The sequence below is a fragment of the Drosophila elegans genome, unplaced genomic scaffold (assembly GCF_018152505.1).
Source record: "Drosophila elegans isolate 14027-0461.03 unplaced genomic scaffold, ASM1815250v1 contig_349, whole genome shotgun sequence".
Taxonomy (NCBI): Eukaryota; Metazoa; Arthropoda; class Insecta; order Diptera; family Drosophilidae; genus Drosophila; species Drosophila elegans.
Window position 1 is genome coordinate 580,859 of NW_024545729.1, and position 20,350 is coordinate 601,208.

Below are 20,350 nucleotides of genomic sequence, written 5' to 3' on the forward strand. Positions count from 1 at the left end.
TCTTCGGCCAAGTCAAAGAAGATGTTTAGTGTGTCTTTAAGCGTGGTTTTATTTCTGGGGTGCACGTATATGTTTTCTACAAGGATCTTTTATGTTACAAATTACAAATGCCAAGATATTGATTGACAGCTAAACAATACGATATACACTAAAGATCTGCCAAACTGGTCACATTATATCGGCCAGGAAAGCATCGTTAAAAGCAAATAATGTGGAAATTATTTTAATTTATGTATATTTAAAATTGATAGCCAACCTCATCAAGTTACTCTAAAAAGAACATTGTTTTCGAGTTTCACAACTATTACATACCCGTTACCCGTTACTAACTAACACATTTCAAACAAAAAATTTCCTCTCAAAACAATCGGAGCTTAGGTGGCGCCATCTTTTGAACTGCATATCTAACCCTAGAAGCAGATAGCGTGCAGACCCCCACCCCCCGCTAACACTTCTTTTGTTCTGCCTCTTTACTTCAGCGGTCACCGGCAGAGCAGCGGCCGATCAGCGGCCGATCAGCGGCAGAGCCCGAAACACACACAGAGAGTCCAATAGCTAGGGTCTAACGTTTCTCAGAGTGTCGTGCTAGACTTTGTGAGTGCGACCCCGTTTGGAAATACTCTTGCGCTACTTAAGAATACCTAGGGTTTTCATTTAAAATCTCAATTCTCTTGCTTTTATAGCTCTCGAGATCTCGACGTTCATTCAGACAGATAGACAGATGGACATGGCTAGATCGACTAGGCTATTGATACTTAAAATATATATACATTACAGGGTCGGAAACGTTTCCTTCTACCTGTTACATACTTATCAACTTATACATGATAGGAAAAGGGTTGTGTGCTGTGTGAAACTTAATTCACTTTCAAAAAAGTAAAAAAAAACTTGTTGTAATTTACAACAAGTTCCTCAAAAATTGATGTTCAGTCTCCCACTAGCAGGTCGTCCAATAATCCTGTTGTCGGATGGATGTAGTCTTTTAAGTCTACTCATGTTTATAGGTCTGACTAGTGTCAAGGCTAGTCTATTTGTATGTGAAAGAAGTCTTGATCTGTAACGGTTTGCTGTGTTAGTAACAGATGTACATACAGAATAAATTTTGAGATCTCGAAAAATGGTCGTGTTAACCATGCGTCTAAAAATTTTGACTTGGCAAGACTCGATAAGTTTTATGGAAGTGTTTCCCAAAAAAGTATGCCCCAGGAAAAGGTGGGAATTAGTATAGCCTTGAAAATCCGTGCTTTTGCTGTTAACCACGGCCAGGGCGAAGGAGCCACTTATCTTCTTCTGGCTTTCTGGCGGGTAGCAAGCACAAATGTGGCTTCCAGGTGAGCCACCTACCCAAAGTTAGACCAAGGTAATTAACTGTGGCAGCGTGCTTGATGAGTACGCAGTCCATAACGAGTCGATAAGTTGAGACTTGGAGGATGAACAGCGTTTTCCACCGAGAAGTCCATGCTTCAAGTAACGGGTATAAACTTACGATTATAGCACTAGTCACAGTACTCATAGACAACCACTTAATCTTTGAGGTAACGACCCCTTTTATGTTAATGAGCAGCCTACTACTCAAAACTACTCCGTCTTAAAAAACGTGTCTTGAAGCAATTCTAAAAGCAAAATCAAAAGTATCATACCAGCCATAATAAAGATCTCTGAGGATATCAGAGAAGAAAGTCGGCAACAGTCAAGTTACACTGCTAACACTCTAACATTTTAGCAAAGCGTTCAAAACAATTTTTTGCCTGTTGTTTAATGTTTTTGTTAATTTTTAGCTTATATTAATGATTATTATGTAATTATAATGTTTGATTTTCTAAAAATTGTTTTACTTCGTAAGGATGCTCTCTGGCCGGGGTACAGAAGAAATTGGTTAATCACCGAAACACCGGTATAGAGAGTTCCGTTCAATAGGTGAACGAATAGTTTAAAGGGATCACGCCGAAGGTTTCTATTTACGTCAAATGGGAGTAAACGATGTTGTCAGTGCGTCTTGCTTCGTAGTTGAAAATCCAACGGGCTTGACCTTCGGGCGAAGCCAAGCCGGGAATGATACCTTGAAGTCGTCTGAGTCTCTTAATTTGCGTCAGAGGTGAAAATCCACCGGACTGGACCTTTCGAGTGAGGCCAAGCAGGTTACGATCCCTGGAGAGAAGTAGCGAATGACGTTAGCGATGTCAGTGTTCTTTTAGATGAATCCACAAAATCCTCCGGGCTTGACTTTCGGGCGAGGCCAAGCCGAGCGTCCGAGTCTCTGAGTCGGGAAGGGGGTCCACGCGCAGGTCCGGCTACTACGATGGAAAAGGTAAAGAAGGAGTGAGGTTATTGAGAAGAACAGGAAGGGTAAAGCTATAGGGCCAAAAGTTTCCACGTTTAAGCCCGACAATACTACGCCAACGAGGTAAGGAGGTAAAGCTATTGGTCCGAACAGAAAGGGTGTCCACGTTCAGACCCAAAGATGCTGCACCGGTAGGTTTTCTCCGCATGAGTCCGCTACACCGTTTTAAGCGCCTAAAAACCTAACTCTAATAACCTTAGTCTTGATTTGTTTTAAACGACTTGCGTCGATCTTTTCCGAGATCTGTTGACACTGAGACGAGCTTATCAAAATTAGACGAATCCTTTGAGCAAACGTATGTAAATTTATCGATGAATTTATTATTGTTGCTGTATATACTACATAATATGTTTATATGAGATCAGCGATACATTATTTTCATTAGCATGATACCGTAACATCATCCGATAATCGCACAAAACACTGGAGTATATATAATTCTTGAATATTCATAATAGTAATTTATTTAATATGACTATAGGAATTACATTTATTTTTTTTTATTAAATAGAGCGTGTTCTCTTACAATGGGTCCTTTGGAACACGTTGTGATCTAGAACAAAAAGATAATGAACGATTATTATAACAGTTGCAATTGTAATAATAAGGTAATAAGCTAGAAAGCTTCGGTAATCCGAAGTGATTACCCTTGCAGCTAGACCAAATATGTGTTTTTTTATAACTTGAAAATAACATAGTATGTATATGTCATAAAGCGAAAATTTTTAATTTATCTGAAACCATGTGGGTTAAATGAAAAAGAAGAAGATTTGAATTTAAATGTCAGCATTGCGTTGAACCAAAGGAGACAGGATAGTTCTGTTATGCTAGGAGAGCTTCACTTAAACTTGAATCAGATGTGCATGGCGCCGATGGTTGTTCAACTGAGTATAGTTTAAGGAAGCAATGGAACGAAAGAGAATAAAGAGTATGAGAGAGCTGAAAGGTTTGAAAGTCGGTCGGTCTAGAGCACGAAGAGCAGAACAACGCACAGGCGACTTGCAGTGTTATCATAATTTAAAAATGACAGAAAAATAAGGTGCAACTCCATTCCGGTGCAAGCTCGGTCATCTCTGACATCAGAAGTGGGTTCCGCTTCACCACGAGACTCCTCTGACGTTCAATGGTGTACCTCATTGGAAACACAGAACAAAAATTTGCTGGTCCTAATTAATCGATGCAGACAGGAAAAATGGGGACGCAACCCAGCAACAAAGTGACGCTACTAAAGTTCTGCCCAGACGCTGCAAATATAGACGCTGCATGTTTCAGATAACACTCTGGAAGGTGACGTATTTGCAATAGCGCTTAATAACTCTCTGGACGGTGGAGCATCTCAGTTTCTGTCGCAAATCTGCTACATTGGCATAAGGTGGCCAGAATTTCGATAACTCTTTATTCAACGTTACGAAGTTGTTGAGGCGCCGGCCGTGTTGTTAAACACATTCAGCAGTGGCCCAAGAACAGGCGGGTGTTTGTCTGAATATATTAGTAGACAAGAAAATGAAGAGATTGTGGGAGGTATCGGTCGTGCTGGTTATTTACAACAAAACTGGAAATTAAATTACAAAATGTCGAAGCAGGATATCTCGAGGAGGAAGTAACGTAAAAGGGTCATGTCAACCGTAACCTGTGTGGCCAGCTAGGTCATATTGCAAACACATGTACAATGGCTTCATCATCGTTAAGCAAGGTCAACCCGTATGAGCGAGTGGATGTGTGTTCTGTCGTCGATCCAAAGGGAATCTTGTACCACACGGTGCGCCCGTTCCAAACTTTTTTGATTCCGTAGCAGAGTGCTCTCTAATAAAACATTGCTAGTGAGGGACGTAATACGGGAACTTCTGGCATCCAACGTCATACGATCAAGTTGCTCCCCAATTGCATTTGCCCAATTTGATTGGTAAAGAAGACGGATTAAAGAGACCGTTTGTGCATTGATTTTAGGGCTGTGGCCGGGTACAAGAGCGTTTTCTTGCCCCACATGAGACATTGAGTTTGGGTGGGGGTGTGCAGCAAAACCAATAAATAAGACCGGCGATTTTCACTTCTGTAAGTGAACTCATTTAGTGTATTCCAAATGGGGAACGCTGGAGAGTATTTCTCAGCGTTCAGAGAGTAACATAGGAAGTTGTTGTACAAGTTTTAAAGAACAGTTTTATCTCGTAGAAATCAGAGCTTAGGACCTAACCTTTCAGTAATATGCTTGTACAGACAAATATAAAGGTAATATCTAACAATGTAGTAAATGTAGTTTGATTAACAAACGAAGGGAGTTGAGTGCAAATACAGTCTCAGATAAATACTCATTGCCCCTAGTTCCAGACCAAATTGTTAGACTGCGTGGCAATAAGTATTTCACGAGTCTTGATATGGTCAGCGGGTTTTATGAGGTTCCTATACATCCAGACTCGATTGGACGCACTGCATTCGTCACGACGGATGGCCAATACGATTTTATAGCCATGCCATTTGATTAAAAAATCTCATCATCAGTGTTTCAGCGACCATAATGCGAGCCCTGGGTGAAGTGGTCTATTCGCATGCAATTGTTTACATTTATGATGTCCTAATAGAAGAAGCTTTCTTCAGACTCAAGGAGGTTTTGCAAAGGCTATCGAGTGCTGGGTTTTCCTACCAAATTTACAAGTCTTGAGTCCTACGATTTTCTGAATTAAGGAAACCTTTATATGTTTTTAGTTCAAAAAACAGAAAGTACATTTGGACCGGTTTGGAAAATTTCAGTTTTACGGAAGTCACAGGGGTTTAAATAGCCAACTGTGGTCGCTTTTTTGAAAAAATAGCACCTACTCTTTATTTATTAACTTTTGATTGGTAGGAGCTATTTTGATGGTTTCTAAAAAAAATTATTTTTTGTTTAATTACTTTTTTGAAAGTTTTCTGGACCATGATACAATAACTATAGGTCGTCTCGTCGGCTGTCGAAAGATTCGGGTATTGATTCTGTGCGTGTTCGCTTGTTGACGGAACGATGACGATTTTTTTAAGACATTTACCCTTGTACAAAATACCTTTTTGCAGGTTATGTTATACAAAAATTTCACCTCTCCAATGAGTTAGCCACTTACGTAGATGAATTGTCTAACAGAGACAATTCATAGATAAATTTTAACAGTTGAAACTAATATTTTTATGTCTTGCTAATGATAATTTTAAAATATTATGTTAAGAGCACATTGATAAAAGCAGCCGAAAATGTAAATATAAATGTAATTAATTAATTTAGATATTAAAAATTCTATTTCAAGATTAGAATATATTTTAGGGAGAAAAAGTTTTTGTTTAGGTTCTTAAAGCCTGATTCCATTGCCGCATTAGTGGAGTTTTAGAATATATGCATGATTCGATTGGCGCATTAGCGTTTACCTAATGCAACTCCGAAATGTGAGTGGCGCGAACAGCTGATCTGGGTTTGTTTAAATCATGAATACGAGCAACTTTACAGATATCTTTAGTGTTCAGCAGGTCATCCATAATGATATCGAGGCATTTGCCAACTTGGGCGACAAGAAAGGGAAGCTGATGGTGCTGTTTGACGGGCTTGCAAAGGAGGGCACCACAGTTGCTAAAAAAAAGAAGGATCCCCGTATATGTGGGAGTTTTTTCCTGCCAGAGATGCAGCAGTAATGCATTGTGGACCTGCCAGCAAGATTTGCTGCGCTTGCTATTATTTTCAGTAGTTTTTACGCAAAACAGATTTTATATTCAAAAGAAATCAAATATTGCGACATCCTTGCATATAAACCCAGCTGCTATAGTGGTGGCACTTATGAAATATCGTTAAAAATCCGGTATTTTTTTCAAAAAAAGTACTTGGTGAATGATTTTTAATCTCATTTATTTATCGCATTTATTTTAAATGCGGTATTTAGCCTTATGGGATTCCCTGTGTAAATAAATGAGCATTACTTAACAAAAAAATTTCTATACAAAAAAAAACACCGACGCAAAATTATTAAAAATTAAATTATGAAAAACGCTATAGCTTTTTATACCCTTGCAGAGGGTATAATTATTTCAGTCAGAAGTTTGCAACACAGTTAACATGGTTAGATCGACTCTCCTAGTGATGCTGATCAAGAATATGTCGGAGAACTAAATTCATCCCCTTGTAAGTCGTCATTGCTGGTGAATTGTTCGTTTGGTTCTTGATTGCCTGAACTTAATTCTGGCAAATGCAGCGAGTCTTCGATGCTTTTGTGGCTCATAATTCTCTCTTATGGACCAAAACGTGTCTATCTCACGTCACACTACCAACCAGAAGAAGAAGAGAGACCAGACCTAGCAACGCATTCGGCCTCAGTTCGCAAGCTGAGTCCCCATTCTACCAAAACTAACATCTAGTATATCTAGTATACCAGCACAACCCATGGTCATACCTGTCGAAATGCTGCACTACATACTCTCCGACACGGCCATTCTGACATAGACACGTCCTCGTGTCTACAACAAACCTCTCAGTTTCATTCCAACATTATAATTTTATTGAATACTTCAGAAAAACTTAACCAAGTAATCTCAAATTCATAGAATATTACAAATCATATAGTTCTCTTATAAGCCATTTCTTTCCTTTACATTTCCACTCGACAGATCATTTAAACATTATCAAATTATAAATTAATCATTTCAAATCATTAAGTCATAATCCATGAAACATAACTTGTCTTATACTAGCCAACTTCGTCCATCGCCAAACACATTGGCTTCACGCAATTTTTTTTTTGTTTTTTTTTTTTTTTTTTTTTTTTTAACGCTTTCTTCTCGTCCATCGCCCAACACATGGCTTCACGAACTCATCAACCACATCGCTCGTCCATCGCCCAACACATGGCTTCACGAATTCATCAACCACATCGCTCGACAATCGCCCAACACTTGGCTTCAATCTCATTTCTAAAGCAACCTTCGTTCATCACCAATTACATGGTTTCACGACACTCTTCTGTTTCAACAGACTTTTCCAACAAACTTTGTGCTTTATAATTTTCATCAAGCTCTTCTGGAATTTGCACATCCGGTAACTTTCTCAAACTTTCGTGTGGATACTTGTAACGTCTATTGTTCTGTGTAGACTTTAAAACGTATCTATCTCCGTTCAAAACCCCTACCACCAAAAAGGGTCCTCTGAACTTTGGATCTAATTTTGTCTGTTGTCTCTCACTGTTTTTAAGTAACACAAAGTCACCCACACAGAACTTAATTACCTTAGCCATATTCTTATCAAATTTTGTTTTCTCATATCTAGCGACCTCTTCCATGTTCTCAGCGGCTAGCTCTCTTAATTCGATCTTGTCAAATTCGGTTTCAGTATCGCCAATAGGAACCAACCCCAGTGGACGCGCAACTTTACCAATCAAAAGTTCTAAGGGACTACACTTAGTGCTACGATTAACTGTACAGCTAAGGGCTAACTGAACGTCCCCTACTGCATCTTGCCACGATATAGGGCATGTCTCAACAGCCGTCAACAGATTCTTAAGTGTGCTCATAACCCTTTCAACTTGACCGTTGGCTCGACTTGCACCTTTTCCAATTAGATGTAATTGTATCTTTTGACTAGAACAAAGTTGCGCAAACTTTGTACCCGTGAAGCTGCGCCCCTGATCTGCAATTAAACGTGTTGGCACACCAAAAATGGCAATCGAAGATTTCATTGCGCTTATACAAGTATTAGCATCCAAAGAAAAGGTGTGAAATAGATAAACATATTTAGAAAAAGCGTCAATTTGTACTATGATATACTCTTTACGATCACTTTTTCCACTTAGTTTTCCCGAAATATCTATGTGTACTGTGTGCCAAGGAATGCTAATTTTTGGAATTGGATGTAATTCAATTTGAGGTTTTCCAGACGTACTCTTAGACACTCTGCAAGTAATGCAGTTCTCCACAAATCTTCGGACATAATTTGCCATACCAGTAAACCAGTAATCGCCACTAGCGATTCTATTTTGTTTAAATTTGGACGTATCTCCCCCGCTTTTATCTCGTAGCCATGGTACCGAACTGAAGTTCTCAAGAAAAAGCACTTTGAAATGTTAAATGAGAATCCTGCCTTCACTAGAACGTCTAATACCAGTTGCAATCGCTCATACGCTATCTTCTTTTGTTTTCGAAACAATTATTATATCGTCCATATAAACGATTACAAACGAATGAGCCAAACCGCCAAGTGCTTTCAATACAGCTCTTTGAAACACTGAGGGTGCGTTCTTTATACCAAAGGACATCGAAAGAAATTCGTACTGCCCATCAGGAGTAACAAATGCTGTATATTCAATTGATTCGGGGTGCATTAAAATCTGGTAATAGCCGCAAGCCATGTCAAGAGAAGTGAAATAGTTAGCTCCCCTAAGTCTAGCTATTTGATCTGAGATCAACGGTAGTGGAAACTTATCCGCTACTGTATTTTTATTTAATTCTCTATAGTCGACGCAAAGTCTTGCTGTAACATTTTTCTTCTTTACCAATAATGCAGGACTAGCAAAAGGTGAACAACTAGGTATGATGACTTTATACTCGATTAATTCATTATATTTAACTCGTACTAGTTCCTTTCGCATGTACTAAATCTGTATTGCTTTAGTAATGATATTAACATTTCTTTTTCATTTCCGACCACTTCAGTTTCAATGTTATCAAAATCACTAGGTTGAACTGTTTCACAAACATTTACAGCTTTAGTTTGAATGATCTTAAAATTATCATTAGACACTTCTACTGAAATCCCTTGAGCCAATATTTCTCTGCCAATTACAATATTATTCGTCATACATTCATCTGGTGTTATGTGAAACTACTAAAGAATTACCATCAACCATGATGTTTGACTCAACTTGCACAGTGCTGTAAGTATTGGCATCGCCTATTCCCTTTAGATAGATAACGCTATGAATCCTCTTACCAACTAACTTATTAGAAATACTTTCTTTAATTAATGAACACTCAGCTCCCGAATCAAATGTTATTGGAAATCTCTCACCAGCAACCAGCATACTCGATTTAGGCTCCACCACGGTGCACAGCTCCACTCTCTTTTCCGATCTTACTCTCAATCCGGTATTCTGCACTTTTTTTTGACAATTAGTGGCAATGTGTCCCGGCTCCTGGCAACTGTAACAAGTTACAGTTGTCCTTTCATGTTGAGACTTCCCAGAACGCCGCTCCTTTTCAGTTGATGAGAACTGAAATCCTAGTCCAGATCTACAGTCTAGCCTTTTATGTCCTGGTTTTCCACACTGATAACATTTTAGATCCGCAGTTTTAGCCCGCTTGGTCTCCGGTTCCCAGTTTGGTGCAATAGGACGCTCCTTCAGTGTAAAGAATACTTGCAGCTCCGCTTGCAGCTCACGTCGATTGCTGATATGCGTTGTGTGTATCATTCGTTGTAAACGCCGGTCGAAATAAGCCATATGCCCAAGAATCATAGCGATGGAAATTTGTTCGCAATTTAAATTACGCAATTTTGTGCACAGTGACGTCACGCTGCGGCTCGCAAAAACAGGCAAGCTCTCACTGTTCCTTGGGCGACTATTTAGAAGATTAAAAATAACAGCGGCTGGCGTCTCTGAAGTCTCGAAACGCTGATCAAATAATTGCCGGAACTGTTGCCAAGTATTCCTGGGCCGCTGTGCCTTCTAAGGCCTTACTCAGAGCTAATATAAGAGCGCTGTCACTTAGTGGTTTCGTCCGTAAAATTATGCTGACCGTATCGCACCACTGCGTGGCATCCACCCCAGCAATGTCCGGATTATATTTCGGCAAGCAAATCTCGCCAGTCTGTTGTACTGTGCTCGCCGGCATCTGTAGCTTCTTAACCAGTTCCAGAAAATTCCGGTTTTGTTGCTCCAACAACGCGAAGACATCCCTTGACAAAGTTTTGTTAGGGCCGAATCCCACTTCTGATGTCGGAGAACTAAATTCATCCCCTTGTAAGTCGTCATTGCTGGTGAATTGTTCGTTTGGTTCTCGATTGCCTGAACTTAATTCTGGCAAATGCAGCGAGTCTTCGATGCTTTTGTTGCTCATAATTCTCTCTTAAGGACCAAAACACGTGTCTATCTCACGTCACACTACCAACCAGAAGAAGAAGAGAGACCAGACCTAGCAACGCATACGAAGCCACACTCGGCCTCAGCTCGCAAGCTGAGTCTCCGTTCTACCAAAACTAATATCTAGTATATCTAGTATACCAGCACAACCCATGGTCATACCTGTCGAAATGCTGCACTACATACTCTCCGACATATATATATACTTTACTTTAAATCGGAAACGTCTCCTTCACTGCGTTGCAAACTTCTGACTGAAATTATAATACCCTCTGCAAGGGTATAAAAACCCTGTTCACGAAAAGTTCATGAAATGTAAGTTAATTATTGCAAGTCAAAGATGATTATGGCTTTTACTATTCTTAGTAATATTTTTAAAGAAATACCGGCGTATTTAGCAACACCAAATTAGCCTTTTAGTCTTAGACTTTGAAAACTTACCTTAAGTTAGTCATGTAATTTTACGGAAATATTATTAGTTAGTCATCTCTCTCTTCGATACATTTGCTCTTTAAGACTTGAAATATATAACAACATTTTAACTGATATGATAGTTATCATTGCAGTGTAAGCCCTAATCCCAATGGCAGCACTAGTTTGCATTGCTGCAGGCTGCTCACCTGTAACAATTTTAAATGTTTAGTATAATATCGAAATCAAACTACTTGTATTTTGATTACATACCGGTTAATACATGAACCCTTACAGAGGCTGGAATAGCTCCATTTGGAACGCAAGTATAGTTTCCAGAATCTCGTAATGAGGCTCGCGTTAGCATCAATCGACTGGTCGTTCCTACGTCAGTTTTTTCCGTTTCCAAACTTATTCCGCCGCGGAGTGAATCAAAATCGACAATTGACGAGCCATGATACCTTTCGACGGATTATAAGGTGTTCGTTAAAAACTTTCTTTCAATAACTTAATTTCTTACCAAATGACAGAAGATGCATGTATGTTCACTGAGCAAGCCAAAGCAATGGTGCTATCACGCTTTACGTGGATTTCCGTGGATCCTAGTATTTTAGCTCGAGCCGCTTTTAAAGGTCATTATTAATTATTTGTTGAAAACTTTAAAATCTTTAGAGAAGCTAACCTTTTGAATCGTAAAATCGCTTTTCCGTTTTTACATCCCGAAAGTCATTATCAGCTGAAAAATAATTTGTATACCCGTTACTCGTATAGAAAAAAATATATATTGTAATCGTTCAATAGTATGTAACGGGTAGAAGGATGCGTTTACGGCCCTTTCAAGAATATACGAATTATTGGTCAGGATCAATAGCCGAGTCCATCTAGCCATACCCGACTGTATGAAAGTCGAGATCTCAAAAACTATAAAAGCTAGAGATTTGGTTAGTTTAATTAGTTTCTAGTGTTGGTTAGTTCGACAGATGGCGCCACGTATGCTTCGATTGTTTTCTTAGTTTGAAGTTCTTTGGCTGAGTAACGGGAATCTAAGTGTCGGGAAACTCGAAACTCGTTCTCTCTTGTTCTACCTCTACTTCTTGAGTAAATAGAGTAAAGGGACAATAGTGGGTAAATAAGTCTCACAATAATCATTTATAGTATTTTATTTTTATATGCCAAAGATTCGTTTATTTTGGGAATTCCCTAAACGACTGAATCTCTGAAATTCAACTTGCTGGTTCAGAAACCCAGAGGCTGCGCAAGTTTTTGTTGAGTTGCTAAAAAGCCAGGGTAGTAGTATATATGCAACAAAAGAAATGTAGATCGTCTATTGCTTGAAAATAAACCGAATAGTTCGTATGGTAGCTTTTCTTAGGATTTCCTTAAAATCAAAAAAGAGCTAAGACACAGAAAGCTAGGGCAACTGATAAACAGCAGCAGTAACGGCTGTTGAATAAACACCACTTTCAATTGCTGAAAATTTCTGTCGAATTTTCAGAAATCTCGAGATTTAATTGCTTAGGGAATAAATAAATAATTATACTTCTTTAAAGTAAAAACAAGCAAAAAAACTGTTAAGGTCAAGTACTTGGGTTACAAAAAGACCTTAAAAAAAACCATTTCAGTCAATTATTTTTTAAGGGGTTCTCTTAGGTAACTCAGGTGAACCTATGACGCTTTTAAGCTCAATTAATCAATCGTTTTCCGATTTAAATAAAATCTGAACTATTAAATTATTACCCTTGCAGAGGGTATTATACTTTCAGTCGGAAGTTTGCAATGCAGTGAAGGAGACATTTCCGACATTATAAAGTATATATATTCTTGATCAGCATCAGCAGAGTCGATCAAGCCATGTCCGTCTGTCCGTTCGTTTCAACGCAAACTAGTCTCTCAGTTTTTAAAGCCATGAAACTTCCCCAAATATTATTTTTCTATTGCAGGCAGTACATAAGTCGGAACGAGCCGGGTCGGTCATATGTATCGGTAGACAAATTTTACTTGTTCTAACTGGTATAAAAACTGCGTTTCGTTCCAATCGTAATAACGCTGCCCAAGTGTGTCTTGGGCCTAGATGTAAGTTGTAGTATTCTATATTGTGCCGAAAGTGCCATTATGTTATTAACTTTCTTAATTGTATTCTTGTGTACTCACTCATCTATATTTTATAAATAAACTTAGTTGTGTCATCTGGTTGGCAACTATTACATACAATTTAAACTTTTCGAAATTCCAGTAATCTAAAATTCTCATGGTTGCCAACTTATTTTCAGTAAAAAACTTATGATCTATGATTTTGTTTTCTGTGAAATTACTTTGGAGAGTATAGTTTCCTTTTCTGACTAGGATTTTCAAGTCGAACGAACGATATAAAATCGTTTAATAATAAGAAAAAAACAAGTAACCAGATTTCATTTTATGAATACGTAGCAAACAATTTTATTTTCTTTAAGATATGTACCTGTTATTTCCAACACAATTGCTAAATTTATTTTTGGCTCGGTATTCACTTGACACTCATAGACGCCGCTATCACGTGGTTGAGCGTAATCAATCTTTAAGTCCCAATCCTCACTGCTAGGTGGATGAAGTACAGAAAAACGTTGATCGCCAGTATACGTATAAATGTTTGTTGTAAGAATGTGAAGGTCGCGCTTGCGCATCCACGAAACCTACGAAATTGAAGAAATTTGGAATATATTAATATTGTCAAGTTTATAGAAATATGTGTTGTAAAGGGGGCACAAAAATCAATCTGTCAATACGGAGAAATACCAGGAATTAAAGAAATTTAAGCTGTGTATTTTTATATTCTTGCCAGTTGCGAAGACAATTTCACAACGCTATAATGGCGTTCCCCGACTATTAGATACCAGTTATTCAGCTCACAAATTTCAAACCAACAATTCCCCCACAAAAACCCATTGGTTTCCATCATCGGCAAGGGTGCTAGTGACAGCGTCCTGTTGTGATATTTTTATTTGTATTTGTATTTTATTATACAATTTCATCCTTAAGCTACAAGTATGGAACTTATAAGTTAATGCGCTAGTCACTAAGAGTCGCAAATATTTATGTGTTACATTATAAGTAAAACTAATTTTCATAAAAAATAACCTGAGTCGCCTTTTATTTTTAATTTAATTGACGTAATAGTATTTTTAAAGTGTGTAAATAATTTTATCTTGAATTGCGTGGCACTGCTAATGTTTTTAAGATGGTTGGGGGTTGATCCATGATCGAATAGCATTAATTAAAAATTGTCTTTCGGATGTCAGTGATCTAGGTCTTATGCAAGTAAGATTGTTTGCTCTTCTAGAGGATGTAAACTGAAGTTTTTCGAAAAGATACGAAGGTTCTTTTTGGAAAATAACTTTTTGCAGAAAAATTAAGATTCGGATCTTTATTATATATTATATTAGTTCTTGCATTTCGTCTAGGACTCGCTTAGCTCCAATGAAATTAATTCTGTTGTCGCTGTTTATTTTGCTGCACTTGCCACGTAATTATATGAAGCGTCACAAGGCTGCCTAGAATGTTTCTGTGTTCAGATCTGTAACGAGCTCCAATTATATGGCCGAGGTGACTAAGCAAACAAAGAGACTTATATGGACTTTACTTTTCCGAGGCTTGCGTAACTTGAAGTCTGTTCGGTCAAGCCGCAGTCTAAATAATTCTAATTCAATTTCTGTAATTGCTACTCCTTTTTGAATTCCTTTCGCCAAACGTCGCCGTGCCCTTTGTCCAAGCAAAAATCTTTTTAGTTTTTGTTTTTTAAACTTTGTAAATAAGGCCCTGGTGCCATTTAGAATATACTTAGTGCATAATTAATTGAAAGTTTGTGCGGTTTTATTTTATTTGGGCATCACAAAGTTTAGCGTTAATGAAAAAGCTCACTGACCCAACTGAGTCCACTACTCTTAACTTTCCAAGATGAACCATTTCTTGTTCTTTGTAATATAGCCAATTTTGTATTTCAACCTTTTCCCTGTTTTAAAAAGTACAATTTTAACATATTTTCACCGTACTTAGTTTTAGTTTTTTTTATAAATGTCTCGATAATTGCCCACAATGCTAAAAGGGCTCGCGCGTAACAAGATGGTGCTTGGTTTTGTTGGGCCATTTGTTTGTACTGTTTATAGTGCATCAACGTTCAACAACAATTAGTAGAATTGGTCCTGTATCAAAACCAGTGTTAGCCATTTCCATTTGCTTGAGTTGTAAGCACGCTAGGTAAATTCGACATTTGCTGATGTGACGACATTGGCAAAATCAAGCGAAAATAACATGTGTCATTTTCCTAATGAGATTACGTTCTCCAGTACTCCAGTATAAGATTCGTAATGCGATAAGTTTTCGGTAGCAAAACTGTTTGTTTGTCCCTTTACATTCAAAAATTTATTTTTACCAATCATTGGCGCTAGTTTGATCAGTGGCGACCGGTTCCTTAGTGGTTTCTTTGCGAGTCGCGGTTGGTAGTCATAATTTCGCATTACGCATGCGTCAAAAAGAGAACCGCTGCGTCTGGATCTCTTCAAATTTTAGAGCCAAAGATTCCTTGCTGCGAGATGGATTTCGATCGCGTTGGATAACGTAGCGGGAATGTATATGTCGGGTTTACGTTAGGATTTTCCATATTTAATTGCGCAGATTGTATACGGCGAATACACTTGATCACACCACTGCCAACTTGAGACTGCCAGCCAGCTTGTTAGCATACCGAAAATGCTGTCCAGAAAATGCTGCAACGAACATACTTGTATCTCTGTCTCTCGCAGTGGCTCAAGCATACACGCACAACAATAGTAGCGCGCACCTCTCTCAAACCTCTAATCTCACGCAACATCTCTCTCTCATGCTCGCATCGAACTATCCTGACCATCTGGCGAATAGACGGAACAAAGCGTACTAACAAACAACCGTTAGAGTGCAGAACGAGAATTGTCACTTGGTACATGGTACACTTGGTACCATAATTTAAGATCCGACATATACAAGTCTCTGCCAAGAACGAACTCGTGCGACGAGTCCAAACAGGTACCTTGGACTTCTCCTTAAATGCGTTTGTCTGAAATAGATAAGCCAAATCGTATGTCGTTTAACTTTACCGAGTATTGCTTTTGGTCCCGTAGCCATAAAAGTCCGGCAGCCATCAGTCCCTGGACGCCATGCTTGCAATGGTACATGGGACTCCCGAAGTTCTGTTCCCAACAAATGTCTTAAGTTGAGCTTTGCATATAAGCGCCAGAACTATTGGTAAGTCCGATGAGGCAAAAACGGTAACAGCGTATAAGTCGGCTCAAATGAAATGCAGCGCAAGATTGGTGTTTTAGTGGAGCCCGCCTGGTTTTTGCAGTCACTATTTATACAGAAACTAGGCCATCCTTGCTCAAAATCCTGTAGCGCTTAATGGCTCCATCTGGGAATCGGTCTGGTTATTACTAGCGCCATTAAGAACTGGGTAATTAGAACGTCATTTGCCAATTGGTAGGTTCCCGCCAACTTTCCGGCATGGGCATCGCTGGCAGCGGCGGAGTTAAGTTTAAGTGCAACAAAAAACAAAACGAGCCGAACCGGACACGCAACAAAAATGTAGCTTTGGCGCAGGCGAAGGCGGCGCATCAAACCCGCAACCAATTCACCATTCAACAGACGCATCATCACCGCAACAGGCTAAAACAGTCATAGCCTAATCCGTGGCCCAACAATAATCCTTGGCCCATTAAAAGAAAGCATAACCTCTGCTGCCAAACGCACACACATAGTGTTCGACTGGCTCAGCACAGCTCAGTGTCTACAGAGACGAAATAGAACCTTGTAGAACTACCAGGCAAAGGGGGAGTTCGATCAAACCAAGTTCGTCAGCGATACTTTCATCCAGTTCGGGATTGACTATCTAATGGTAACGGCCAAATAGCATTTGGCCTAATCACGGCCAGCGAAATATAGCTAAAAGCGATAATGTTAAGTAACCTTAAAAACCTGACTCCCAAACAGGTCATCATTGTCCCGAAGAAAGCGCTTTAATCGAAGGATAGAAAGAGAATCACTCCCATACTGAAAGCTTTTAAAATCAAAACACAAAAGCGCATGCATTTTTCGAGGCTTACGCAGCTTATTGTTAGCTGGATTGGAACGATCAGATCTCTGAAATGCATCCTCGACCCTACACCTAGTTAGCTTTAAAACAGAGAAACTGGTTTGAGTAGAAACGGAACGACTGACCTTGCTATGTCAATAGATTCAGTATATTTCTCTGCATTACAAACTTTAAGTTACAAATTTAATAATAGAGAATTATATATTGTATTTTAATCAAAACCAAATTGGGGGCGTGCCTTACTTCAAAACAAATTAGACAGGTAATTGTTATCTTTTATAGCTTGACAAACCGGAAGACTGACAGACTGACAGACTAAGGCACGAAGGGGTTCGAATGCATATGCCAATCGAAAATGATTTGATCTAAGTTCCTTTTTCACGAACACATAGAATTAAACACTCGCCAAAAGTGAACGGCCACTAGGCATTCAAGTTACTATTCAGTCAAGGGCAATCCAATTGTAAATTAAACAAATAATATTTAAGAAAATACTGAGTTGCGTTTACTTACAGTCCGGTTTCCTTTATTTTTAACACGACATCTCAAAATTGCGATTTCATCAACAACAGCGGATACATTCCTGGGGCTTATATCGTCGAAGAAAGGTCGATCGGAATTGGTTAGATCTACAAATGGTAGAAAACGATAATGATAAAGTAATAGAATTATGATTTTGGGAATTTGCATCTTACCGTTCAGGTTTAAAAATGAAGATGCGCTTATATGGTGAAAGCATATGTTAAAATTCAAGATCAAAATAATAAATGGCTTGATTTTAACAAGGGAACTATCCGAGTAGGTGGCATTGTTGCCACGAGTCATATTGTATTAATTCATTTGCCTTAAAATAACAGCTATTTATAAAATATCAAAAGAATATTTCGCATAATCAATGCATTTAGGTTGACACGACCATATACCCGCGCACACTTTATAAGTTGAGAAGAACTTAATGTTTGGAAACTTAGTTTCGACCCTTTAAATTGGCCTTCAAATGATATTTCGTGAATAAGATAAGCAGTTGAAGTTTTATTTTTAAAAAGCTTTCAGCTCTTTCACTTATGTATTTGGTATCGACAATAATTTTTTCAGCAATGAACTCTTTTCAACCCCTAACGTCTGTTTAACAATGTTACAAAGAGCGGGCTTTTTGGAAACTTTCAGATGTCCTGCATCCCCTAAAATTTACGCGCATGTCCATTATCACCCTGTTAACCTGTTAGAGCCCTGTTAAAGAGCTTAAAAACTCTCAGCGGTTCTCTCCCCGACTATTTCTCTGCCTTTATTTACAACTTCTTCTTAATTAAATTAAAAATTAAATTTTTAAATAGAATAAAGATTAAATTGTTAATAAAGTTTTTAATGCAACTTAAGATTAGTTCCGAAGAAGTTCATTGCGAAGAAAAAATAAAGAAAAATATTTTACAATAAATTAGATAGCTTAAAATTAGTAAATGTTTTTTTGAAATCACATCTAAACAATGATTGCTCAAATAAAATGTTTAGAGTCCATTTTTACCTTTAAATTCAATGTATATATTACTTAGCCCAAACAAATTATAGCCTGTAAATTTAGGAATTTGACCTCCATTTTAGGCCGGAGATTCTTTGAATTTTCTACTTTAAAACATGGGTTTTTAGCTAATCTGGGACATGTTTTAGGCAACAATTACCTAAAGTACAAATTTTAGGCAATAGAACACAAATTCCTAAAATTTTAAGAAAATATTTTTTCTGGGTGTAGGAGAGTTAGAGAGAGAGTTAGGTGCAAATATTCAAGTCACTTCAATTTCACTACTTATTCTGCAGTCCATACACTCAAAACCAAATTAACCCTAAGAACAAGAAACTTTCCATTAATAAATTTTAATATTAATGGCATTTCCTTTCTAAAACTTAAATAAATTCTAATATCTACATAGACTGGCATTTTTATGTGTCCGTCGGTGAAAATCGCAGGGTCTCCCGGGTAAGGAAGTCATGGAAAAAAGAAGGACTGTTTCAACCGGCGTCACCAAAGAGCTTGAATTTTGTTTTTTGTTCTTTTTGCAACCGTGAAAGTTCATCGTTCAGACAGTCAAAAAACATCACAAAATTGTCTTGAATATTGTACAGAGGATTCTAATTTCAGTTTGCAACGCAGTGAAGGAGACATTTCCGACCTTATAATGTATATACACTCATAGAAAAATATTTCCAAAATTTAGAAATCTCACCTTTAAATCGGCTGTCTTTGAATCAATGACAAAAATTTCTTTATTCAAGAAAAAATGTTAATTAAAAATGGAAATCCTTTCTGATTGTAAGCTTTTAAGAAAAAAACTTTCTTAAAAATAGGACTTAATTTAAGATTTTAAGATTTAAGATTTAATTTTTAATTTTAAGACTTAATTTTGTTTTTTTTCGGACGACAGCAGCAACAAAAATTGTTTAGTTTTTAAAGGAGAATTTGCCTTTGAGTTCCATAAAGTTCCCTCAAAAATAGAAAACCAGCCTTTGACTTACAAAAGCAATTCGAAAGAAAAAGAACGGTGAAATACGAAGTCAACGGTGTCAGTCGGATGACTTTGCCGAAAGCTCAAAGAGCGTTCGGCTCAGCAACGTCATTCATTAGGTTTTTAAAGGAGAAATCGCCTTTGAGATCAAGAAAGAAGTATCCCTCAAATATAGAAAAGCAGCATTTAATTGAGCCGATTAATGGTAGCCTAGCGGCTAAGTTGCCTGACCAGAAATCTGATCAGTAAATCTGATTCGGGATTCTTTTTTTTTTGTATTTGATGAATAAGGGAAATCACTTACGTGTCCTAATGGGCTTAGCAAAGTTAAGGCAGGCAAAAAACTTAAGGAAATTATCTAAAATGTTAACAACTTTTTATTGCTAATACATAAAATAAAACAATTTCTGAATATATAGTATCAGATTCTAAACCAACTCTGAAAATATATGATTGAGTTGATTTTTTTTAACAGTCATTACTTTTGACGTTCATTCTTTGAGTGCGATCATAGCCTAGTGTTTAAATGTCGAACTCACGCGCGGAAGGCCTGGGTTCGATTCTCGGCGTCGACCAAATGAAAATGTGAGTTTTTTTTTCAAGTTTTGATATTATTTGTGCATTACTATTTTCTAATGTGAATTTTAAAAGTCATGTTTATCTTTATCATCTTCTCCCTAGTTAAAGTTTAAATTAAATTGCATGTGTGCCGCGCTTTATTTGTGTGAGTAGTTTGCACGTCAAAACTTGGCAGTGAGTGTATGTCTTCGACTGCCATTTCATACAAATACTGTTCGTGTCGCGACGTGTCCTCTGGTAGAACTCTGACAAATTATCTTATTTTTAAGAAATATATTTTTTTGCTTTAGGAAATATTTTTTCTTGTTTCAAGAAATATTTTTTCTTGCTTCAAGAAATATTTTTTCTT

General features: G+C 37.8%; 1 protein-coding gene across 1 annotated transcript; it reads right to left on the minus strand.

Moving 5' to 3' along the window:
• Positions 1 to 2,774: 2,774 nt before the first annotated feature.
• LOC108145321 (zwei Ig domain protein zig-8) lies at positions 2,775 to 18,051 on the minus strand. Its single transcript, XM_017270695.2, has 8 exons — positions 17,620 to 18,051; positions 17,438 to 17,553; positions 13,286 to 13,496; positions 11,510 to 11,563; positions 11,348 to 11,450; positions 11,101 to 11,288; positions 10,858 to 11,036; positions 2,775 to 2,894 (listed from the first exon to the last, which is right to left on the minus strand). Exons 1-7 carry the CDS (start codon positions 17,747 to 17,749, stop codon positions 10,900 to 10,902), a joined length of 939 nt encoding a protein of 312 aa, XP_017126184.1. The 5' UTR covers positions 17,750 to 18,051; the 3' UTR covers positions 2,775 to 2,894; positions 10,858 to 10,899.
• Positions 18,052 to 20,350: the final 2,299 nt, after the last annotated feature.

What these genes read in the sequence shown, in the direction of transcription:
- LOC108145321 (XM_017270695.2), bottom strand. Translation starts at nt 17,749, where the DNA reads ATGACTCGTGGCAACAATGCCACCTACTCGGATAGTTCCCTTGTTAAA. An exon ending in AAAATAAAGGAAACCGGACT is followed by an intron (nt 13,497 to 17,437) that starts GTAAGTAAACGC and finishes TCAATTTCGTAG; the next exon opens with GTTTCGTGGATGCGCAAGCG. An exon ending in GCGATTTTACGATTCAAAAG is followed by an intron (nt 11,451 to 11,509) that starts GTTAGCTTCTCT and finishes GACCTTTAAAAG; the next exon opens with CGGCTCGAGCTAAAATACTA.